The sequence below is a fragment of the Pavona decussata genome, unplaced genomic scaffold (assembly GCF_977016875.1).
Source record: "Pavona decussata unplaced genomic scaffold, jaPavDecu1.1 SCAFFOLD_213, whole genome shotgun sequence".
Lineage (NCBI taxonomy): Eukaryota > Metazoa > Cnidaria > Anthozoa > Scleractinia > Agariciidae > Pavona > Pavona decussata.
Genome location: NW_028145618.1, coordinates 1 through 26,381, shown reverse-complemented (window position 1 = coordinate 26,381; position 26,381 = coordinate 1). Strand labels below are relative to the sequence as shown.

The 26,381-nt window shown below is 38.4% G+C and overlaps 1 protein-coding gene across 1 annotated transcript; it reads right to left on the bottom strand.

The window, feature by feature from the left end:
- Window positions 1-104: 104 nt before the first annotated feature.
- On the bottom strand, window positions 105-26,122 carry LOC146460385 (uncharacterized). Its single transcript, XM_085088158.1, has 16 exons — window positions 25,929-26,122; window positions 22,050-22,185; window positions 21,202-21,278; window positions 20,099-20,273; window positions 18,673-18,785; window positions 14,024-14,185; window positions 13,093-13,131; window positions 12,469-12,636; window positions 11,766-11,849; window positions 10,203-10,394; window positions 9,273-9,418; window positions 7,805-7,991; window positions 7,467-7,529; window positions 6,931-7,016; window positions 1,387-1,473; window positions 105-1,300 (listed from the first exon to the last, which is right to left on the bottom strand). Exons 1-16 carry the CDS (start codon window positions 26,085-26,087, stop codon window positions 1,213-1,215), a joined length of 1,962 nt encoding a protein of 653 aa, XP_084944284.1. The 5' UTR covers window positions 26,088-26,122; the 3' UTR covers window positions 105-1,212.
- Window positions 26,123-26,381: the final 259 nt, after the last annotated feature.

Sequence of the window (26,381 nt, the reverse complement as noted above, 5' to 3'; positions counted from 1 at the left end):
AGCGGGACTTCGTCTAAATTTACTTTACAAAAGACATGGAAATTCTCACAGAAAACGATGACCATCTTGAGATTACTCAAATTATCAATGTAAAGTAATAGCTCTCAATTGTGCATCTTTTCTTTCTCCTTAAATTTACTAGCATTTACAATGTTAGTTACATTTCATACTTTATATTTTTTCCATAATCCTTAATATTAGAGTTACCTTACTACAGCTAGTGTTGTAATTAACTTACAATTTCATTTAGTATAATATTTGTAATTTCGTTTTTCCTTCTTTCCTCGCCTCGATTAGTTAAATACATGCGGGTAGAAGTATTTTCGTTATTGTTAACTTGAACAGGTCAAACCCGTTAGGATACAATTTTGCTCTTCGGGTGATCTCATCATGGCGAAGTACAAAAAAGAATGAACTCTGGGAGAAAAATGCTAAGTAAATAGCATCATTGTGTATGCGAATCTTTTTCCGCATTCAATTTTTCAGACGTTATTTCGTTTTATTTAAGGCTTTCAATAGGCAAGGAAGATGCCGCTGTGTTTCATTTCCGGATTCTGGACGTTGGACATACCACTTGTGAGAGGACTTGGCGGGTGGCGAAATGTTGAAAACTAATTCAAAGACCACTTAACGACCAAAAGATGTCAGTAAAGCTGCAGCTGCAATGTGTTTTTAGGGTTGGGAGCATTGTTCGGTTGTTCGTTCTTTTGTTCTCTTGACACAAGGCTTAAGTATTAGTTACGGAAGTGTTGCCGCAAATTTGTTGCGGAAAGCAAAACTCACTTGTGTACTTGTCGCAAAATTTGCGGCAATGCGGCAACAACGTTTTCCAGATCCTTAGTTCACTTTCCTTTCGTAACTGTTGGTACTCCCAAAAACATTTCGGGCCTATTTTCATGCAAAATATATCAGAAATACGATTGCAATGGCGGCATTGTGAAAGTAAAATAAAACGTCGCAAAATTCACGAGATTAAGAAACGCATTGCGCTCGTTTGTACTAAAAACAAACCAGCACTCGACAGATTGATAGATTTAAACAAAACTTCTCCGGCCCGAAAATTCTGTGGAAGTTTTGAGAATGAGACCTTTGGTTAAGTTGTAGTATTTTGAACTGAGAAACTCTGAAGGGTAAATGCAATTACCTCACTGACAACAGCCGCTAAAATGTAGCTAACAGAAGTTGTCTTCATCCTTGCGTAGATCTTTGATATCAAAGACCCTGATCTAATAATTTCGAAAAGTCTTGGCCCAGTTGTTTCCCTTGTTTCCTGTAGCTTGATGTCAGGCGTCGTTTTGGACTGAAACGACAGAAGATTGAGTCAGCGAGAGTGAAAACTACTGGAATTAAACTGAAGCACGGAAACTGTGAATGAATTTTATATACCTTCGGTAACTTCCTTTACTTTTGTCGGGATAACTGCTGGTCGAGGCTAACGAGGGCCTAAAAGACGAGCTTGAATCACGGTGAGCCCTGGAACGAGATGATGACGTAAACATAATAGTGATTACGGAGGAAAATCATAATGCTCGGAGCCTTGAAACCGCGAGAATTGCTTCCAAGGAATCGTTACGCGAAAGCCTTCCACGAGCTCAAGTTGACTATTTTTGTTGTTGTTTGTTTGTTTTGTCGTTGTTGTTGTTGTTGTTTTTGACGTCCTTTGAGTAAACGTACGTCAAGGTACTAACGTGAGATATGTAGGAGCGAGTCACAAAGGCTTTTTTCGGATTAAACTTGGCTAACAATTACATCCAACTAAGAAAACTTAGAATTAAGAGCCGTTGTCTGAGAAAACCGGGCAGGCGTCACGGATGGGGGTCGGCCGATTTCCTTCATTTTTTAGCTGTTTTCTAGTTTCGGTCAGTGATGTTGAAAGGCAATATTTTTATATTCAAACACCTTATAGTTTTCGAGATCTGACCACCCCCCCAAAAATCGGCCGTTACGGACGCGAAATCCGGTAAAATTCAAATGCTTAACTTCGGTTACGCGTTGAGAAATTACTCGCTACTCAAATTCTACCAACTTCGAGAATCTCTTATTTGGATAGTTTTTCTCTGATTCTAAGTGATCTCAAATTTTCTCGATGCGTTTATTACCTCAAGAGAGGAAAAATGATTTGCATGTAATAAAATTCAAAAGATAAACATGTGTTTTTATTGACTTTTCGTAAGATCGTTTTCTCAAAAAGGCGGCCGTTTATGGTGAAAGAAAATAGTTGTAAGAAATCATTATCATCCCCTTAACACGAATAACGAAACTGAAGTTTGGGATCTACAAAATCAGAAGCGCTTTCAACCTTGATTTCAGGTGCATTTCATGCGTAATATTGGACAAAATAACATGTCACGCACATTGTCACGCACACTTTAGCTACAAATTCTTCAAGTTTGGATATAAAAACTTACACTACATTTGTTTGATGGATATACCTAAATGTAAAACGCTATGACTGTTTATTTTCTCGGATTTTCCATCGCGTCGCTTTTTAAAATCTTGCTAAACTTCTGAATAAAACACTGGTTCAATTAATTTTCATTCAAAAGGCAATTTCAGCGGCTCGGTTTTTATATGATTTCATTTCATTTGCTCAAGTATGCGAGTAGATTTCATTAAAACGTTTTTCAGTCACAAACTCACAATTCTGACCAAAGAACCACCAGTTCTAAATAAGTAAATCATTCAAGTACGTACAGTTTCTGTAGAGAACCTCTACTGAAGTCAGCATAGCATACAACATATCCATATGGGGATTGCCTCGTCATCGAGGCCTCGTCTCAGTTCTTTGTTGTTTTAAAGACATAGATGTTTTCATGATTTATTACTGAGATTGTGCATACCGCAATGTGAACAAAGTGATTTCACCTTGAAGCTCTTACAAATGCTTAGACAAAACGTCATGTCTCAAAGTACACCCGAGTGCCCAAGAGTGACCACGACTAACCTCGAATGACTACGGACCAAACACGAGTGAGAATGCTTCAAAACATTACACTGAATTCTTCATTACGTAATTATTTTAACGTTTCTGGACACTTTAATAAATAGGCAAATTCGACATTTAAGGCAAGAGTGGGGAGGGAGTACGGATGGGGTGGGGGGAGGGCTAAATTTACTGCTTTCTGTCCACCGTCAGGAGTCCAGCCACTGTACAATACGTCAGACCGGCACTAAAACAACAGTATTAAATATGACCTACAAACATAAATGTTACTGTGACAAAGGTAATTTTTCTTCAGCTAAAAATATGAGTTTTCTTTTCTCTTGAAAAACGGGTTGTCAAAACTTGGTTGCCATGGTGACATCAATGTCACGGAACACTAACCAACCACAGCTAATTGTGTTCTGGTAAATTTTTAAAAACAATTTCGTAGTCTCAAAGGTGCTTGCGCAAATATTAGAGAGTTAGCATCGCGTAAACGTGAAACGCGAACGGCAGAAAATAAACACGTGACCACGATTTTCCCGCCATTTTTTGCCGCTTGCCGGTCGCTGTTTCTACGTGAAAACAGGCTATTTCGCGTTTGCCGTCTACGTGAGAACTACGTAAGTATTTCTTCCTATATTTCTTTCTATATTGTTGAAAACAAGTGGGACTTGTTTAAAAATCGTTCATAACTCACTCCGTACCCACGGGCGGATCCAGGAATCTTGGATAGAAGGGAGTGGGGGGGGGGGGGGGGTCCAAACTTTTGAAACGTTTTTACGGTAAATTACTTATCCCCTACACCACCGAGTCCCCCCCGTCAGCATATTTTACACACTCCATAAGATTTCCCGGTAGTGGTAAATTTGGTGTGTGATGTTTCCAAAAGTATTGCCTTTCCTTTAACCCAGAAAGACTGAAGTGTGGACGGTCTAGGTAAGTCGTGTTGCCAAATTGTAGCTTTCCACTAGCCTGCAGAACAAACGCGATGAGAGAGCCACTCCCGTTGCGCGTCACTCACGCTTCGCGCTTGCCTCGTGCCTGCCTCCGCTCGCCTGAAAGAAACGCAAAAAACACTGATACGCCTGTTCTGCAGGCTACTTTTCTGCTAAATTACGAAGACTGTCATGCTTCACCACGGCAGATGGAACCGGTTGAAAGAAAGCAGAGTAGAGCACTGTAGAGCACTAGAATTTAGTTTTATGGCAAAATGATTAAAAAAAAAACTAATTGAATAGTGATATGCTATGATATCTTGCGATGCAAGAATTTAAGTGTCAAACAAGTAGTAAAAGAACAAAAATAAATAAATAAATAAATAAATAAATAAAAATACCAAAAAAAAAAACCCTGGTCTTACGGGGGGGTCCGGACCCCATGGAACCTCCCCCTGGATCCGCCACTGTTACCGCACTTTTCTTCATGAACTGACCATAGTGAGTCGCAAAACAGCTTCATTTGACGAGTAAGCGAAGCTAAAGTCAAAAGATTCACGCTATTTTATGTGAAACGTGAAAAGGCACAGGTATTTTTTGTGCGGTTTATGACATCCGAAGAAAAGCAAATGTCCGCCAGGGATAATAGAATTAAAAAAAATGGGGGTAACCGCTCGTTCTTCTTAAATCGTTTAGCTCCAATTAGAAAAAGAAAAAAAGATACCATGCATTGATATGTACTATAAATCTTTTTAGAATTATTGCTACTGAATTATAACTTTAAAAACTGCAAAGCCTTTTACGAAGATCCTGCTTGCTTGTACGTTGGATCTCACAGGAGATCTAATCAGCCAAACTTAAAAAATAGACGATGGGAAGTCCAAAGACTACTACAAAGCTGACACAACGTAATATATTGAATTATCTCTGAAAACTCCGCTGTTACCCCCATTTTCTTTATGAACACCAAAAAATGTTGCTACTGAGATCTACTTTTGCCGCATGGTCATAAGCTGCAAAAATCATCATATATTGTAGGTGGTGCAAAAACCTGCTCCCTTACACAGGGTCCCACCCCCCCCCCCTCCCCTTACACGACAAGGATTGTGCGGGGTAACATTTGGTAACATTTTACAGAAATCGGGCATAGTTTTTCATATTTGTACACGAAACTCTAAAAGTCGATTTGTTTTCCTTCTATTTCTTAAGCTACTTTTACAGAAAACGGTGACACGATTTCTATATGTAATAACCTGGAATAAGAAAAAAAAACCTTACCCAAACAAACACTTCCAATGAAAAGACTTGCGCCAGATCAGTAAGAAACAAAAGATATTTACCTGGAGAATTTTATTTCCTTTCCTAAGTACTAATTGATCGATGTCAGTGATAAGACTTACAAATACCTTAAAAAATCGTCATATTTTGCAAGGCTATCAACATTGCGGCTCTCTCGTTGGAATTGTTTATGGAGGAAAGAAAAAATTAACTGAAGACTGGCCACTCAAACTTTTCTCATGCCGGAACATTAAGAATGACTTTTTCTTACCCGCTCCAACTGGAACTGGTCGGTTCACAAGCAAATACAGTTTGATGATCTCGCGTTCTTCCACTTATACCAAGCGAGGAAAGATGGCTGTGTAAATCATGATTGCAAGATTTCACTGAGACGATCGTGGGATTATTTTGTTCCAGAACTGGACCACAGGGTTAATTTGCGTTTTAAAACGAACAGCTCATTCTGGAAATCGTGAACTTCTATTTTTTCTTGGTGCGGTGAAAGTGCGCAATTTGAAAATATTGATAATTACATCTCCCCGCAGTTTTTAATGATGAGTGAATTCCGACGAGAAAAATGTTTGTCGAACTATTTTCCGAAATTTGTAGGCAAATTTCAAATTTAAAAAATGTTAACAGATAAGTTGAGGCATCAATATCAGCTAAACTAATACAGAACATTTCCTTCGTTGATTGTTGAGCCATTTGTTTGATATAGTGCGTTGCTACGTATTAAAAAAAAAGAATATTTAAAATCTGTTAAAATGAATAATATAATGAAATATTATTTCAGATACTCAGTTCAATTTAGACCCAAAAAAATTAGATGGACTAAGCGATTTCTTTAAAGGTTTGATCACTGTCAGACCAAGAATTTTTATGACTCTCAGAAACTCTGGTAAAAAATTAACGTTTGAGAAAGCTGTACACTGTGTTTCTCTCGTGAGATTGCCACTCTTCAAAGCGAGCTGAGTTCCAGCAACACTTTAAAAGCGACAAGAATCGAATATAAACATCCCAAAAATCAGAAATTAAATATACATGTATTGGAGAAGGGAGCTAATTGACCAGTTTTGGGTTCTAAATACAAATCGAGGCTCTTATTTCGGCACCTGATCAAATTGTCAGGGAAAGAGCTACAGCTTAAATTAAAATTTGCCAAAATTTTTGTCAATAAAAAGTGCGTGACAATGTGCGTGACATGTTATTTTGTCCAATATTACGCATGAAATGCACCTGAAATCAAGGTTGAAAGCGCTTCTGATTTTGTAGATCCCAAACTTCAGTTTCGTTATTCGTGTTAAGGGGATGATAATGATTTCTTACAACTATTTTCTTTCACCATAAACGGCCGCCTTTTTGAGAAAACGATCTTACGAAAAGTCAATAAACACACATGTTTATCTTTTGAATTTTACTACGTGCAAATCATTTTTCCTCTCTTGAAGTAATAAACGCATCGAGAAAGTTTGAGATCACTTAGAATCAGAGAAAAACTATCCAAATAAGAGATTCTCGAAGTTGGTAGAATTTGAGTAGCGAGTAATTTCTCAACGCGTAACCGAAGTTAAGCATTTGAATTTTACCGGATTTCGCGTCCGTAACGGCCGATTTTTTGGGGGGTGGTCAGATCTCGAAAACTATAAGGTGTTTGAATATAAAAATATTGCCTTTCAACATCACTGACCGAAACTAGAAAACAGCTAAAAAATGAAGGAAATCGGCCGACCCCCATCCGTGACGCCTGCCCGGTTTTCTCAGACAACGGTTCTTAAACACAGGCAAACTTACGACAAAGGAACAAAGCTCTTCAAGTTCTCCTCATCCCCGTAACTTGAAAAGCGATGCAGTGATGTATCCTTCCCGACAAAACCGCCCTGCAACGAACAGACAACAAATGAGTGAGCGAAAAGCAGAGAAATTTTAATAGTGCATTCCAAGCGTGCGTTTCTTGAAAGTTCCGATAAATTTTCTTGGAGAAACAGGCCCCCGAACTGTACAAAGACAGATCGTAGAAATTTAAATGTTTCTAGGTTTTCTAGAGTAGTCTCTAATTTCTCTCGCGCAAAGTAGAGTAAATGAAACACACGACCGAGCGCCATTTTATTCCACAGAGGAATACTGTACAAACGCTCCTAAGACCAGGAGTGATGAGTGGTTCCTGAATTCACAAGCCATAGCCAATAACGCTGTACTGATTGTTTTTAAATATATTCTGTATGAAATTTACGAATATTGCTGTTTTTCAACGGCAAGGTTGCTTTAGAGTCAGTTCAGGTCAGTCCCTTTAGAGAAGAAGAAAGCAAAAATAAGGCAAAAGACATTACCATGCCGGGGGCGAACTGTCCATGATCGCTCATAGCTGAAGATTTTTTCGAGCAGAAATTCACCTATGACAGGAAACCGGTAAAAAGTGAGATTGACTACCGAAGACGAGAATAAAAGTGGATCACATTATGGACAAAATTAACTTCCAGCAGTGATGGCGTTATCTTATTGAATAGAGGAAGGTAAAGCAAATAAGCATTTGACAATCAAATTTCACGAAAACAAATGAGCCGTTCTGTTCTTTCACTCATAAATACTCAAAATAGTCTTCAAATAATGAGACAACCCTCAACCCTAATCATTCACAATTTGTTGTAACACTATATATGTAATGTACCTGACAAGATAATAATGCGGGGCCCAGGCTTAACCTATCCATCGCCAACCGCTCGTCCGGTAGAATGAGCTGGGGAAGACTGTGCTCATAGGGCCCCTGTGCACCCTTGGATAACCGCACTCGATCTTTACTCTGTTCCAGGGCTCTCTCGACCGACTTCAAATAGCCCATCAAGGCTTCTTTTTCCCTGAAGAAAACACGACAAGAATAAGAACGCCTGAAATCAGCTATAACTAATAAATAAACCCCTTCAGGCGGCTGTTGTATCGGATGATAATGCCCAAGGCCGAGTGATTGTCCGAAAAATGAACAGATGGCCGAGAAGCGAAGCTGCGAGGACAACTGTGAAATTTTGAGGACGTTTCAGAAATTAATCGGAGCTGGTATATCGGATGATAGTTCCTTCGGTTGAAGGATTGCCGTCAACATTTCAGTTACCCTCGAAGCTTCGCTTCTCGGTCATCTGTTCATTTTTCGGACAATCACTCAGCCTTGGGTATTATCATCCGATGTACGAGCTGCCTGAAGGGAATTTTAAATTAACCCAAGGGGCACATAATTTAGTCTACCTATATTTTTGCCCTTCTCCATTTCCCCCCTGTAGTTCTTAGTCTTGTGATCTTGTAATCGTAGTAATTATTATACAATGGAGAAATAAAATCGTTGTAATTATAATATAATGGAGAAATGGAGGCAAAATAAAATAAAATAAATAAATTTATTAAATAACGGTCGTCCAATTTTGTACCACGTGACGCGTTTCATCCAATGAGAGCGCGCGGAAGTTAATCGGTGGGTTATAATCTGGGATACCATCATGGAGTGTCGTGTGCCTTCACTGTTGATGTATTCGGTGCATTTACATTGGCCCAGTTGCTTAAAACAAAAGAAAGGATAAGGATAAACTTTAAATCAGGAAATCAAATGATCCTCGCTTCATTTTCACTTCGACTTATCTCATACTGTACTTAACCTAAGCCAAGTTGTTCTAACCTTTGAGTCTGCACACAAGACCCTACAGTATGACAGATCAAATGGCAGCATTTTAGCAAAACTAATTTCGTGGTGCTGTTTGCTGTGCAAAATAAGCATTTAGGTTCCTTCCAGTTTCGAAGATAGATGATCTTGGAAGAGAGGTCGAAGGAATATGCAGAGCTTGTTACACCAGGAAATTTTCTTCGTTCAACATGCATCACAACTCTGTTGCGAAACACGTTGGACGAATCCCTGCCAACACCCAACTTGAGATATATAAAGATTCTACTTTCGGCTCGGAGCGTAGAGCCAAGAAAAAATAATTAAAGAATTTATCCAAAGGTTTAAATATCGCTCATCTAAACAGCTCAAGGCAGTGAACATTCTTGAGCATACTCAAAATAAGAAACAAAGACGCAAATTTAAGCAAAAATATGATTTCATGACAGAATGAAAACCAACGTTTGCCCTTTGCCGCCGTAATTCTACCAACCTAGCCGCGGCTGTCATGGCCCTTTCAGCATCGCCGAGTCTGTCTACTAAAGCGTTCTTCTCGCTTTCCATGTAGCTCATCTGTTTCGACACCTGACGGATCACGTGTTCTTTACGACGAAGCTCCATCTTGGCTTCACTCAGACCCTGCAAACCAACACAAGAAACGTTTGTATCTTCAGCGTCATGAAAAGTTTTGAGAGCGCGTGAGCATATAAGCGAGTTAAGGGCCATTGACACAATAAAGGCCAGTGAAAATCGGAACGCTTTCCAAAAGAATCCTTTGTGAGCATACGAGTCGCCGAAGGCCTATGAGAGCTTCAGAACAAACGATAACGAGAATTTTTTTTTCTCTGCGACTCTTGGAAAATAACCTGGTCTCTTCTTTGGCTTGAGGAGATAGAAGGAAGAGAACCTGTGCGTACGGCATGCTTGGCAAATCGTTGCCGTTTTACCCGGGCTTGAAAGGCCAAGATCAACTAACAAAAGTTAAAAAGAAAATTGCAGTTCGCTCCAACCAATTTGAGCACAATGACAATCAGAAGCATATTTGACTTACGAGCGTTTTCCCGCCCTTGACACCGGCCTCATATTTTCCCGCGCTTGCCAGCGGCTGCATGCTTTCCCGCGCTTGTTGGTACATCCAGTTCAAACGACGTTTGTTGTGATTCGCCAAAAACGAATAATTTAATTTTGGTTTTACAACAATCACCAAAAAACGCAGCAAATGGTTTGACCCAAGAGTCTCAGTGGTCTGTCTAGTACGACCATTCGGATGACTGTAGTCCCAAAAAGTACTGTTGTTGGTTACACTGACTGAAAATTTATTTGACATTCCGAGCAGACGCCATCTTCAAAGGTCTTCATAGTCCGAAGTAAATCATATACTAACATTGTTATTGACCTGATTTGTTATCAATCTCACTGGTACCTTGACGGCTTCTGCAAGTGTGACGTCCTTTTCTTCGCCCTGATTGGCGTGAAGTTCCAGGCGCTCCCCCGTCTCCTGCGTCTGAGCCGTCTGTTCGTGTTGCAGGGCCTGGGCCTGTTGTTCACGTTTCAAAGCGATGTTTAGTTCCTCGCAAACGTTTTCGAAACGAGTGATGGGGACCATAGACAGCATCTGTGCAAGAAAGAGAGAAAACAATTACGTGAACTCAATAAGCGTCTAGAGTGGTTGTGGGCCAGCAACCACGAATAAAAAACGGAAAGTTGTTTTGAGAAATTAGTGTCAAGATTTATATTCAATAAATTTTTAGCAAAATAAACTACCGTTGAAATCACCGAACTAATATTCCTCAAAAAGCCTGCTTCATTAAATTCTACTTGCGATATTGGCTGCTCACTGTAAGGTACTCTTGAAGACGAACATCGCTTTATTAGAAAATTTTTCTCGCAACGTGTCATGCAGTTGTTGCAACGTTGCGAAACACTTTGTACGAAACGTTGAGTAGTGCAGCTCCTGCCGCCACACAATTGCTAGACAAGTTACAAGAAAATCACCTAATGTAACAGAGGCTTAAAGAATTCAATTTTCTTCTAGTCAAAGGCAAATTTCGTCTCAGTCAACTAGCACTTTACTTGTATGTCGTTGTTTTTAATCTTTTATTTTTCTCTTGATTGTTTTTGTTCACTCAATGCAGAAACATCTTATTCGATGTTCTTTTAAAATTGTTTTTCTGAACGATTCGATCTAAAGGTGGAAAATGCAGGAATAAACAAAATCACCCCGTAAAAATTGATTCATTATTTACCTGAAAACGCTCTTACAGATTTTTTTCTAATTTCCCCTACAAGTTGTCTAGATTGAGTAGTTTAAATCCCTAAAGTTTCGTCATAAAGTGTCTGACTAGATTTCGAGATAATCGACAATATTTAAAATGAGGGGCTATGCGCTTCCGTTGCTATGGTAATAGCTGTTGCTTGGAAACCGATGAGAAAATTAACTTTGATCATATGTTGAAATAATGATGTAGTGTGAAGGAGATCGAAGTTTATCTTGTGTGCGAGATTGTAATTTCAAAACTTCCACCCTAAGTCCAAAAAAACTGCCTCGAGCCTCCTTAAAGTTGAATGACATACAATCATTTTAAGGCAACACAAAAGCATAAATACTTCACAAACAATTTCTTACTTTCTACGAAAAAATGATTAAAAGTCAAACGCGAGGTAAACAGAAACACTTCATTAGTACAAATATGGATCAACTAATGAACTCTCCTTCTTCCTTCCCTCCCTTTCTCGCTTTCTTCTTTCATTCGTTTACTCACTCACTTTTGTTCCCTCGCTCCCTTCCTCCCTTCATTCCTTCCTTCCTTTCTTCCTTCCTTTTTTTTCTTCCCTTCTTTTCTTTCTTCCTTTCTTCTTCCTCCCTTCCGTTCGTTTGTTTGTTGATCGTTTGTAAAACAGTAGAGGGATTTAGCTCAGAAAAAGAAACAACACCTGCCTAAATCCCTGAATCGGAATTTTCTGTTTAATTAAAGCTACCTCTTACCTTATTCACTGTTTGCTCGTGAGCTTCTTGTGGATAACGAAGAGTTTCTTCTTTGCTCCACAAAACGCTCTCAAGGTGCTGAACCTGAAAAAAGGAACGTGAAATAAAGCAATACAACACACTAAAGGTCAAGTCTCGCACGAGCCACACATAATAAGCGTCTCCCGGTTTTACTAACAAAGAGCAACTCGGAGTTTTACTTTTCCCCTACCTCCTCTCCCTCAAATGAGATAATAGATGGTTGCACAGGTACCCTCTCCCCCCCCCCTTCCTCCCACCACGCTTGCATTTTGTCGGGTTTCAATCAAGGTTCCCCAAGTGCTCAATTATTCAACTGGCCGTTTGTTTGAAAGCCGATTGAAGTCAATTCACAATTAAAAGTAAACTGAGATGAAATCTCACTTCGGTGTTGAAAACGTTTTAAGGGAAGTCAAAGACAAAAATGAAGGTCTTCAAGGCGGAAACTTTTTGGATAAATCGTTACTGCATTGCAAATAAACTGGGATCAAAGTTGACGACCCTAACGTTGGGTTAGCCTACTCGTATGTTGAACAACTAGGCGGTGGTTGGAGAGAGATACAAGTACGGTGGAGCGAAACTACCTTTTGCAATAAAACAACGCGCTTGCAGGAACGTTGTTCAGCCGAGACCAATAACTGGTATGGGTCGCAATCTAAGTCACAAAGGTTTGAAGTATACTAACCCTCTCATTGGCTCTGTTTAGTTCACTGAGTTGAGCAGACACTTGCTCCGAAACCAGATTACACATGTCCGACCAGGAATATCTGGACAGCGCAGAGTCTGGTGACGAGACATACACCTGTCCAGTGAGCATCCGCTGGTAAAGTGAGTACAGGAACATGCGGTGGGTCTGGAAAAATTATTCAGCCAATCAAATGTGTGATGTATGCATCGTTGCCGCCAAAAGTTAATGTTACAAAGAACAGTAAACTGTTAAAATGGGAGGCTTCCGTAATCGTTAGCAGTTGTCAGTGAACAGTAACTGTATTTCTTACGAGAATGACATGAATTATGAACGACGAACTGGGAAGAAACAATAAGTTAAAATCAACTGCCACTCAATAAGGGCTAAAAAAATATCGAAATCTAAAAAAAAAAATCTTATAATAATAATAATAATAATGATATTTATCCAGGGAGCCCACTCGCCTTGGCGGCTTTCAGTGGGGCCCTGCAAATTAAAAATGAAATAAAAAATAAAATTACCTAAAAATTATTTCACAAGATCAAACGAATTTAAAAATAGCTAAAAAAATTTAAAAATAGCTAAAAAAAATTCTTCAGTGAATTGATTAGAGGGTCTTACCTCATCTTCACGAGTTAAAACGCTCTTCACTTTGGTGGCCTAGAGAAAGAGCAAACCAAACAAATTAGCAAGAAGTTATTTATTAATAACGACTTTATTGAGCAAATCAACCCGTTCAGGTGGATGGTATATCGGACGATATTGGCTATTATAAAAAAAACTGGATCATTGTATAATGTAATTCCAGGGATTTGATAGGCTTAGCGACCATGGTATATGAGCCATTATACCATGCCCGAGAAATGGTGACCACTAATTATCTTCTGGTTGTTCTTGCAAAGCGAAATCAGCAAGATCTAGCAATATTTCTTGATTGTTTTAAATAAAACAATTATTCCACTCACGCTTGTCGAATATGAGCTGATTATAGCTTACTCGGCATTACGCGCCTCTTTAGCTTCATATCCAACGCGCGCTCGTGGAATAATTGTTAAATACCCTAGGCTAGAAGATTTGTCCGAAGAATGAACAGTTGGCCAAATCTTAGCCAAGGGTATTATTAGAAAAACGTTTATTTATTTCATAACCCTCGGATTAATTTCTTAAACGTGCACACTTTATTGTGGACAAGAGAAAACAGCCAATAATGGGGAAGTCCCAGTGATTGCCCGTAAATAAAATAAGCAAGCTGACTCGATTACAAAATTTAATGACATGTGATAGAGTTTTTAAAAGTAAAAACCCTAAAAATGTGAGCTTCATTTTGAATTTTTTCCTGGACATAAAATTCGAACGATGGGTATCAAATCGGTGTTGGTTATCGCCTGATTACCGCTATCCGCTTCTGTACCACGCGACATGTTTGGTCTATTTGATAGCACGCGGAAATTAATAGCTGGGTTACAAATCAACAAATCCCTCTTTTATGAAGAATATCGAACACTCAACTTTACAAACGAACTTGAACTAATGTGGCGAAGATAATGATTACCTCCTCCTCTGAATTTTGAAATTTGTTCTTAGCTTCTTCGATGGCCTTGTTCAACGTCTGGATGTCAATCTTCATGGCTGATATCGTGGCTTCTTTCTCTGCGCATTCCGTACATGACCTGGCAAGCTCTTTGACTTTAGATGCCACTGTGTTTTCTGCTTCCTGGTAAGAAGTACAGAGAGAACGTTATGCTTTACTACCCTCCGTGTCTGGAAAAAGAAGCTTTTGCCACATCTTTGACCAATTACATATAAAAGGAAAACCAAACTGAGTTCTACAATAGAGCGGTTTTCAATTGAGTGTCGTAAAACCAAAACCAAAACCAAAGTAATTACTCTGGCCATTCGCAACAGATGTTAACAACACAACCAGCCAATCAGAATTCGAAGCAGATACATGTAACTGGCGCCAAGCGCGGGAAAACGCGTGCGGCGAAAACACGATTGGTTTTGGTTTGGATTCCCATTGGTTGAGAAAGTGGCGCGAGTTTTGTTAACCGATCACAGAGCGTAGTAATGCAAAACCAAAGCAAACGCGAAATTACTTTCGACACTCAATTGAAAATCGCTCTAACGCCATTCAGAATTTGCATTTACAGCAGAACTCCGCCTTACGACCATCTTGTTATTAAGACCACTATTTTGTGCCCCGAACGAATTGAAAGTCCGGTCATTTCCTTGGTTTACAACCTCGTTAATCAGACCACCCCACTATTTCGACCACATTTTCACGGTCCGAAGGTGGTCGAATAAACGGGGTTTCGCTGTACTTCGAGTTCTGGGCGCAGTTGTTCAAAGCTAGGTTAAGCTAATCCTGGGTAAACATAAACTTTGATTCAAGTTTAATGACTAATCAATAGAGATTCTTCCAAAAGATTTTTATCCTTTAGTTTTAACTTAGACTTTTCTTTACCATTACTTTTTTAGGTTAAAATTAGCTCTTGAAAACCTTGTTTAATTTTTAATTGGGGATTAGTGTTAGTTGGCTTTCGGACAACCCGGCCCTGATGGGTTCATTATAAATATGTATATATACTTTTTATAAATATGTATATACACTCTTTAGAAGCAAATATAAGCGTGGAAAACGGATACGACAAGTCACGATTGGCTTACATGCAGATTTACTTCTAATTTGTTAAGAAAGTGACGTTGAAGAAAGGGACCTGACGCCAGCTGCGCCAAGCACGAGTGCATGCGCCAATTCATGATTGGTTCTGACTGGCTGAAGAAAGATCATGTTTTCTCCTGCTTCTCAAGTCTTTCATTGTAAATTTTACCTTTTGCACGACTTCACGTTATGATAAATATTCAAAGCACGTGAATAGCAGTGAAATAGACCTGGACAAACAAAATAAAATTCTTGTTCGGAGAAAGCGAATAACGACTGAAATTTGACCAAGATTCAGCCTTCTAATCTAACACCAATTTCGGTTCCTGAGCCTAAAACTTGCGCAGATATCGAAAAGAATTCTCACTTTAACCGCTTGTAATTTAACAGAAAAATCAGTGGGGGCATTTTAAAGATATCTCGATTTATGCAAAGTGGGAACTTTTTCATTCATCTGCGCTTTAGTTTAACTGTTTTCAAACATAAATATCTTAAAATCGGAGACACCCATGAAGCTCAATATACATTAAGAATGTTTTGCTATCAGGAAAGACCCTTTGACAGAAAAGACAAAGTGTCAAGTTTTATTTTGCCAGAGATATTGGTGAAAAATGCTGGAATAAACAAAATCACCCCGTCAAAATTGATTCATTATTTACTTGAAAACGCTCTTACAGATTTTTTTCTAATTTCGCCTACAAGTTGTATAGATTGAGTAGTTTAAATCCCTAAAGTTTCGTCATAAAGTGTCTGACTAGATTTCGAGATAATCGACAATGTTGAAAATGAGAGGCTATGCGCTTCCGTTGCTATGCTAATAGCTGTCGCTTGGAAACTGATGAGAAAATTAACTTTGGTCATATGTTGAGATGATGATGTAGTATGAAGGAGATCGAAGTTTATCTTGTATGCGAAATTGTAATTTCAAAACTTCCACCCTAAGTCCAAAAAAACTGCCTCGAGCCTCCTTAAGTTCCCTAATTTAGGTCAAGGACGGTGCTTTCTTTTTGCTAATGCGCATACGTTGTGCGCATCTCTTGTGACCCGATGGTTTTCAGGTTGTCACAGATGAGAGAACACCAGTTTTAGTCAAAAATCGCCTAAAAATGTGAAGTTATTAAGATGTCATGTTGGTCATACAACGATATTTCACCGTCCCCTTCCCTCATCCGTCCTGTTGAGTAAGTTCAGTATTAAAAAAAAATTAAAAAGAGTCCTTACACATAAACGCGTTCTTTGGGACTATTCCGGAATTGGTATACACGGTACATCCGGTAACCATGTTCCTTTCGGACCAATTCTCTTTTCGTAATGAACAAAATGCGACTTACTCGACTACGTAGAATACGAGTTCTTTTGCGAGAAAATTAAATTCAAAAGGAGGCTAAAGAGCAGACGTTTCCGTGGCGCTGTTTATTATGCGTTACAAGGTGTTTCTTACTTTCGAGTCTCTAGGTAAAACCATCAAATAAAAGCTATTAAGCAGTACTTTCCAGAGGTATTTGGTTTCATTTTTTAAAGGTGGAAATTTCAGACAGTTTGTCAAATTTGTCCTTAAGTAGTCTTAGAACAGTTTCCGATAGACTTTTATCACACGGCGGCCATGTTGAGTCTCAGGAGAATAAAAAGCTTTGTGTTTACACGGCAAGCCTCGCCCTGAATTCGCGTCTGGCCGAAGCTTGCCGTGTAAAAAGAAAGCTTTTTATTGCCCCAAAACTCAACATGGCCGCCGTGTGATAAAGGTCTACTGAGTGTCGTAAAACCAAAGCCAAAGTAATTACTCTGGCCAATCGCAACAGATGTAAACAACACAACGAGCCAATCGGAATTCGAAGCAAATACATGTAACCGGCGCCAAGCGCGGGAAAACGCGTCCGGCGAAAACACGATTGGTTTTGGTTTGGATTCCCATTGGTTGAGAAAGTGGCACGAGTTTTGTTAACCAATCACAGAGCGTAGTAATGCAAAACCAAACCAAACGCGAATTACTTTCGACACTCAATTGAAAACCGCTCTAAGAGGCACCAAAAGCAAGGGAGACAATTGTCTGCGCATGCTCGAAATAACTCGAGTTATTTAACGTTTTTTTTAGTTTTTCGTGATTCGAGGTTTTCGCGCGGTTTTCGACGCGGTTAACTTTGACAACCTAAACTTTAAATGAAAAGCATTCAAAAACGGTTCGTCGGCAAGCTAATTGAGGCATGTTGCCACAAAAAGCAATTAAGACGGAGACGGAAAACCTTGTTTGACATCACCTGTGGTAATTTTTCGGTGGACGAAAGTCCCTTTTGATTTGATGTGTCGACAGTAAAGATGGCGGTTTGTCTGCAACGAGTATTTGGCGAGTCCAGTGTCAATGCATTTTTCGGTTTTCCGAGGTTCTGCTTCACATCTTATCCAACACCAAGCATGTTTTCAAAAAGAAAATGAAGCAATTCCTTCTCTTTCAATGATTATGATATAGGCGTTAACTTACATAATTTTACTTGCACCTTTTATTATTACTGTTATTTGTACACCAAACCTGATATCCTGATTAATTTAGCTTAAAAATGTAATTTGAATCAAAGGGGGACTAATTTGTAAAAGCCCGTAAGGGTTTCTTTAGTCTTCCTCCCGACTTCAATGTAAATTGCACTATGTACTTCTTATGTTACTTATAATGGGAAATAAACTTTCATTCATTCATTCACAGAAATTAACAATTGATTCATGCGTCAGCGTGCTTCATCGAGATATGAAGCAGGCGGGAAGTTTGGAGAGCAAGAAAGATGCGTAAGAGTTACTCGAGGCATGGCCAAGAGCAACTCTACATGTAGCTTCTTGAGTGCTTTCCAAACTTCCAGCATTTTTCATATCTCAATGAATGCAAAGCTGACGTATGAACCAATTGTTTTATAACATTTTCAACATGGTAGTGTTTGTTGACGTTACCAGCGTGCACAATGGGAATAAGAAGCATGTACGCACAATTGAATTTGATTACACGAAAATGTTATAATAATAGTGCCGGTAAATAATAAATAAATGATAAACTCAACCATAAATAATATCCCTGCCCTTCAATGAGTTATCTGGTGTCCTCCCCATGCATTGTATATTAAGCAAAATAAGTATCTGCTCTTTTTTATTTTGTGGCAATATAGCCTATATTGCCACAACTAATAGGGTATCTTTATTTAACAACTTCGCTAGGCTGTATGGAAGATGGGTGCCTGGGATATCCAGGAGGCTCCACTGTGATCAGCTGGTCCGTAGGAATACCCACAACCCAGCCATGAGTCTTAACACAAAGTCCTCCAGGGACTCTTTGCACTTAATGAATTTTCAAGATTGTATAAAAAGCCTTGATGAGTACTGTATATACTACTCCACCCTAAATGATTGCTATATGTATTCCACTGTTAAGTTAAATATACACCCAAAACGTTTAAGAAGTTGGCCAGAATCAGTAGCAGCAGATCAGGCTTGCTTATAGCATAATAGTCTCAGTAGTCAGGATAAAACTTGCAGAACAGCAAATAAACTGCAGCTCATACCTTTTCTGCAAGAAGTAGATTAGACTTGTGTTCCTCATTTTTGCCTGATTGTCTGGTTGCTTCCAAGGTTTCCTCGACATTTTGCAGGTACCTCTTGAGCTGACTGATGTTTTCTGTTCATGCAAAGAACAATCAATAGTACATAAGTACGTAAATTCTGATCTTCTGGGTGAGTGTAGTCCTGAGAAGGACTGTTTGGGGTGACATTGACTGACATTTCGACAACCCGAGCAACCTGAGTCTTTCTCAGGACAACACTCACCCGAATGATCATAATTTACGTACCTGTATGACATGACTCCTGGGTTCAAACCATTTACAGTTTTAATAAATAGTACACATGACATAATTTCTTTTATTAAAAACTGGATCATTGTATAATGCAATTCCAGGGATTTGATTGGTTCAGCAGCCATGGTATATGAGCCATTATACCAAGCCCGAGTGAAAACGATTATTAAATTCTCTTCTGGTTCTTCTTGCAAAGCGAAATCAGCAAGATCTAGCATTATTTCTTGATTGTTTTTAATAAAACAATTATTCCACTCGCGCTGGTTGGATATGAGATGATTATAGCCAACTTGGCGCTACGCGCCTCGTTGGCTATCTATCATCTCATATCCAACGCGCGCTCGTGGAATAATTGTTAATTATTTACTTGATCAAATGTCATATACACTTTAAATACACTGTTCAACATAATTATTTGACTGTTACATTTGTAGGTAAGTCTCACAAGTCTAACGGTAGCCTATCAGACAGACTTTCAAGTATCTGTGATGTCCATGGCTTAAAGTAATTATAATACTCCCTTGGAGGGTTACTAACTAGTCTATCACAGTGATAACCTTCCCTGATGGTTGCTGTCACCCATTTGTACAATAATTATCATGTACACCTGGGTAGCTACTGCAGAGACAGCGTGGAGAAAAGTTAAATTTTAGTTGTCAGAAAAAAATCAGTGACAAAGGAAAGGTCTTGAACCAATGACTTTCAACCCAGTTGACCACTAGTCAAAGCACAGTATATGCTGTGGTTCTCTAGCCCCTTACATCTTAGCCTGCAAACAGCAGACGTATTTCCGGTCGTACGACCGGAAATACGTCTGCTGTTCGCAGGCTACTTACATCTTCACCTAGACGTGTTGTAGTACAATGAACTACTGGGTATCACTTTTAAGAATAGCATTTAATAAGCACATAAATTACACGTAGGATCATCCTGGTGAGTGTAGTCCTGAGAAGGACTGTTTGAGGTGACATTGACAGTTCATGTCACCCCAAAGGCAAACAGTCCTTCTCAGGACTACACTCACCAGGATGATCATAATTTACGTACTTATGACGTGTGTCCTGAGTTCAAACCATTTTCGATACCATTTAATTAATTCTTAAAATCAATGTATTGCAGCATGTACACAGCATACCTTTAAGGCTTGCATTTGTCTTTTGCAGTACACTTTCCATTTCTGCCACTGCCCTCGTCTCCTGATTGGCTGTTCTACTTGCAATGGTCAGATCATATTCAAGCTTCTGTCTGTTGGCCTCGCCTTTCTCCACAGAGGAACGTAGCTTTGGCACTTGGCTTTGCAACCCCATGATCTGTAGGATCAAGCATACATGTAGTTCTCAAATAAAAAAGGGAAGGTTAAGCCCTAAACTACTGAAATTCTAGCAAAACCCTACATAAATGTAGCCCAAAAGTGCATTATTTGACTCTCTGGTCAGTGATGTCAATTGCAGCCAAACTGCTTACCTACTGTTGTTGTGGCTCAAACACTACATATTAATTTTTATAACTCAGTGTTCCTGATAAGAGAGGGTTCTCAGGTCAAAACCTGAGAAAGCTTGCTAATATCCTGACCTGGAAAATTAAATGGTAAACTTAAGAAGATTGGAGAGGACCAGAGCTACTGTCAAGTGACCCCTCAAATTTTTTTTATTGACTCCCTGACTTTGAAACCTTTCTGGAATAAGTTTGTAACTTTCTCTTTATACTGGAGGTCAATATTTTGAAAGCTTTTGCTTGGGCATATGTGCAGAAAACAAACTTTTGAGGTTTCTTTTTCCCATTAAACTTTTCCCACCCACTTGTCTTTTTACTATACATATATTAATAAATATTTTTTGGTCTTTCTTTTTTCTTCTTTTGTTTGCTGTGTTTGTGAACCTTTAGGTCCTACATGTACCTCTTTCTCCTCAGAAACTAAAATGGGATTCATGTTTGAGAAAAGAAAATGCAGTGCTGTGTTGGTGGGAAGTAGAAACCAATGTTTGGTAAATATCAACAGAGTTGATAACTGAAGGTAAATTGGCCACCAAAAAAAGATTTGAGTGTTGACATTTTGAGCATTAAGCTCTTCGTCAGAGCAAAACAGCACCCTAATCTCTTTATGGTGGTCAACTCTTTTGATAAACCAAACATACATATACACCTCTACACAGGTGTGTCTCTGAGGGCATAACCTCATATACATATGATTCAAATCAGTTACCAGTATAGCAATACAGGTAGTACAGCTGTACATACCTCTTCATTGAATTGCCTGGTTTTATTGGCATGTTCTTCTTCACCTCTAGCAAGCTTGCGTCTCAGCTCATTGGCATCTACATGTAGACCAAAATACAGGAAAACATTATAAAAAAAAATTTGTTTTTTCATTCTGTATTCTGTTTTTGTTTTTCCATTTTTCATGCTGTCCCTTTGACATTTTCTCCCAGAGTTTATGTTCAATGAAAAATTTAATTGTAGTACTGTTCACTACATGTACAGGTATTCAGAGTTCCAAAGTAGAATATATATTAAGTTTGAAATTCGTATGATCTGTACTGGAATGTGTTCATTCACTACATGCTACAGGCAGGGTTTAATTTCTTATTCAGATACATACGTCAATACACTACTACATATATGAGTTACAATAAAAGAAATGATCACAGGGTTGCCATTGATCACAATAAAATAAATTTCCTGACTTTTCCCAGACCACAAAGCAATTTTTCCTGGCCATTCAAGACAAATCCTTTGGCAATAGAGCCAGTGAAGAAGATGCAGAAATCAATTCCTTCAAAAATATTTTTGAAACAACATTACCTTTGGAAACAAGGAAACTCATTCGCGAACCTTGTGGCAAGATAAAAATAAAATTCCCAAACTTTTCACTGACTTGAAGATATAATTAAATAATTTCCCCGACTTGATGCAAAATTCCCTGACTTTTCCTTTATTGAAAAAAATTTGACTTTTGCCCGACCGTGGCAATCCTGTGATCAACAAAGATAACTACATTTACAACAAACAGATGGAAAATAATGATTAGGAGAATCTGTAATGTTACACAATGTAACAATTATTTAACAACTAACAAAGTGCCCTACCAGAATAATCCTTAATGTTTACAGCCTCCTGTAAGTGTTGGATTTGCCATCTAAGCTCCTGAAATTCTTTCTCGTATTTAGCAGCTTGGTCACTGTTCCTGGGAATCTCATCCATGTCGTCACCCTGTTCAATGCTCTAAACATGAAGGAAACTAACTTAATCAAGCCTATACAGTATAGATCATGTGCATTGTGTTACAACAAATATAATGTAAGTAACTTGATGGACATTTATCATTTCTCCCCAAATAATGAAATGGGTTAAAAATGTCTAAAATACGTATCTTCAAAGCAGAAATGCACAAACTAACTCTGCAGATTTTGAGAGAGGAGAAAGACTATGCTCATTAGCCCACTTTTCTCGGATCTGTTAATCTCTTCATCTGTTTATTTGCTGGATAACCATTTGCTTTGTTTCTTTGTTCATTTTAATCATTTCTTTTGTTTAGGTATATAAAAATTAGCACTTAATCCTACCAATTCCTGTTTTCATTCTCTTTCTGCTAATTAATGCAATCATCCTAGCTACTAACCTACCATGATTAGCTTAAGCTACCTGCAAGTTGCAGCATATTAAATTTTAATCTATTAAAATCCAGTAAGGTAATTGTAATTTGCACTAATGTACATTAAACAGGTTACAGTATGTATGTAGTGTATGTATGCATGAAAATAATGAATCAATTAATCAATCAATAATGTACTCAATAAAAGGATGTGTCTGGAAAGAGGGGTAGTAAGAGGGAAGGGGGGGGGGGGGGAGGAGGAGGGCAGCTCCAAGCCCTCCTGTTCCTCCTACTACTAAACTTAATTAATAACAAGCAACAACAATAATAATAATAATAATAATAATAATAATAATAATAATAATAATAATAATAATAATAATAATAATAATAATAATAATAATAATAATAATAATAATAACAGTCTATAAAACAGTTCCACCAGGTGGCTGTTCTCTGTTAAATAATAAAAAATAACAGCTAATTAAAAATACATCAAGATATACAAATATTAAATTAATTTATACATGAAACTGTTACAGAAAAGCTAACATATCATATTTTAGTTGGTGTCTATGTTGGTGTCTTGAAAGATTTCGAAAGTCTACAAAAAGTTGCATAATTGATACAGTTTCTTATACATCTTGGGAGAGTGTCAAAAAGCCTTGACGCATTCTCCTGGAAAGTTCCACTTTCAGTGGGAACCACCAGTCTCATCGACCTGCTTGAGCATAATTCCCTGACGCATTGCTTTTTTTACCAACGGAAGATAGCCTGGCCATGTGTTGCTGTTATGCAAGGCTTTGAAACACGTCTTAAGGACGATGCCTACTTTTGCCACTGCGCACAGTTCTGCGAATCTCAAGATAATCGGGTTTACTATGGGTGGAGCCTACTAATACAGGGATAAAGTAAAGTAAAGTAAATAAACCTTTATTAAAGTGTCGATGTATGATTTGCATTTGCATGATTTAAAACTATGCAGAGAAAGCAGAACTAAGCAAGTGCTCTTGGTATCCAAAAAGAAAATTGGGGGTAACCATGCATTTTTCAAAGATAATAAAGCTTTAATTTGGGAAAAAATGCCATACATTGCTTTGTATTTTAGCACTTTTTAAAATTATTGTTGCTTAATTATCCCTAAAAAAAGCATGGTTACCCCCAAATATTTTCTTTTTGGATTCCAATAGCCCTTGCTAAGATCTGCTTTTCCCACATAGTAATAAACTGCACAAAAATACCTCTATATTAGCAGGCATCATCCTTAAGGAGGTGAGGTGGATAATGGTGGACGTCTATCGAGCTGCCAAGCAGCACTGTGGGGGGTTGTTTTGTTTGATTATAATTATACCAAACCAATGTGTTTTGCTTTAGCCAATTCACATTGTAGTTTCAGATGTCCTGTTCAAAAACATTGTCAAGTTGTAGATCCTTTCCCTTTTATCACTGTTCAGACTAAAATTGTCAAATGAATGCTCAAAACATCAAAAAAATTAAATTTCTTTAAATTGCTCCATACCACATTTGCCCTTCAGTGCCATACACTATGCAATTAACGGTTTCAACTGTCTTTTCACCAGATATAAGCTTTATACATGTATTTTGTTTTTTTATAAATGCAGTCTAGAAGCCAAAGGCAGGTGTTTAAAATTAAAGGCTCCTGTGAGCCAACTCGTGAATGCAGATGACACATAGTAATTGAAATTTAGATGGCTACGGAAACTTCCTTGAAAGCTAAAAGAAACTATATCTTTGCCCGATTATGTAACGAAAAATAACCATTCTTGTACTCTTGTATTCTGATGCGCCGATTAAAAAAAAATCACGTGTTTTTTTATTCAAAGTTCATAGAAGCACGCCATGTGCAGCTACGTCATGCAAATTCGTGTCCCCGATAGTACGGGGCTACTGGATTTTGCGATGGGGCTAGTGGATTCTAACCATCACTTGCCCGATGGGCAAGTGAAGTTTTTTTGTGAATTAAAATTACAAAATTACTGTAGGGCAAGCCGATCTCACAAAGGAAAATGTGTTCAACAAAGTATCGCATTACATTTCATGCCCGACATAAATGCGTGAAATTTTTCCTTTGGAGTTCAGTCCACGTAATCCTCAAGTAAAAATAATGAACTATGACAAGCTCTTGCTAAATAAGAATTATTTATCGACCGCGTCCTTTTGCTTCCCCATAAATTACCAGTTGCAAATTTCGAAAATGAAACATTTTTCCCTTTGAAACCTCTATGAAAGCTGACAAGATCTTAAAGTGTTCATTTCACCAGAAATTTGCATAATTTTGTTCACGACGTCAATGATGCGTGACATGGCACTTTCCGCTTTCGCGTGAAAACTGACAAATTAAATTATTTTTTAATTAAATTATTTCTAAATTAAATTATTTTTAATTCTTAAAAGAAACCGCACTCTGTAGAAAAAAACGAAAAAAACCTATAACTTTGCTCAGATTCAACGAAAAATCTCCATTCTTACACTAAAATGATTGTCAAATTATTCTCTACAGAATGAATGAGAGAATTCTAATTGAGTTTACGACCCCGGACTTTCTGAAAAACTGAAAAAACTTGTAACTTTGCTCAGATTGAACGAAAAATCTCCATTCTTGCACTAAATGATCGTCAAATTATTCTCTACATATTGAATAAGAATTTCCTGATGCGCAGTGAACAACAAATGTTCGCGTGTTTTTTTCCACTAATTGAATTTAAAACTCATTCACTGCGCACGCCTGAAAGTTAACGACAAAACCGACCGACCGACCAACCAACCAACCAAGTCGACAGTCAGCTATCGCTATAACTCGTTCATTGCGCTACGCGCATTCACGAGTTAAAAAGAATTGTAAACTGGGCCAGTGCTGAATTGTTTATACATTAAATCTGATTTCCCCTCCGGGAAGCTGGGGGTTTAACCATAATAGTGTTGTAAGAGTACAACAATACATCTTTGAATGTTGGCATACTTTTTGGCATATGTTTTCATTTGCCGATCAAACATGAAGGTTTTTTACATAATCTTAATTAAACAAACTGGCTTTCCAACAAATTAACAGATCAAGCGCGACAAACATTAATTGACGAAGAGGAAGGTATTAGCTTAATAAGCTAAAGGACGGTGGCGATAAAATTAAATCATTTGCCAGTTTTCAGCGTAAATCTAGATCGCAATCACTCACTTGTTACAGTATTGTGTTAGTACGGATGTAAGCTAAATAATGTCAAAAGTGAAAGTGAAAATGTACAAAGCCATTCGATCGATCAAGATTAGAAAACTACACTTTCCTCGATTCCCGCGAAAAACAGACAACTGATAAAATTACTCTTATAGATTTACTCAGAAGTTCAAAAAGACTTACGTCTTGAGCAAATGCAGGAGAATTCGGCGAGCTATTTCCACTGTCCAGAGGTGATCCCGTTGAAACAAGAATTGGAGGAAGCGAACCGCGATCCGTGTAGGTTGAACTCCAATCGCTAGTCGCTATGTTGCATTTCGGAGATTGATTATCGCTGACCATATTTTCCCGCTTTTATTTTTTACTCATTCCCAGCCTTCCTGCAGGGAAGTTAGGAACCCTGGGAACGAGGTTGGGGCACCATAAACGCTTATGGTGCCCCAACCTCGTTCCCAGGATTCCTAACTTCCCTGCAGGAAGGCTGGGAATGAGTAAAAAATAAAAGCGGGAAAATATGGTCAGCGATAATCAATCTCCGAAATCGTGTATGCAACATAGCATAGCGACTAGCGATTGGAGTTCAACCGACAGTTCAACCTACACGGATCGCGGATCTGCAAGTCGCCCGACTTCCTC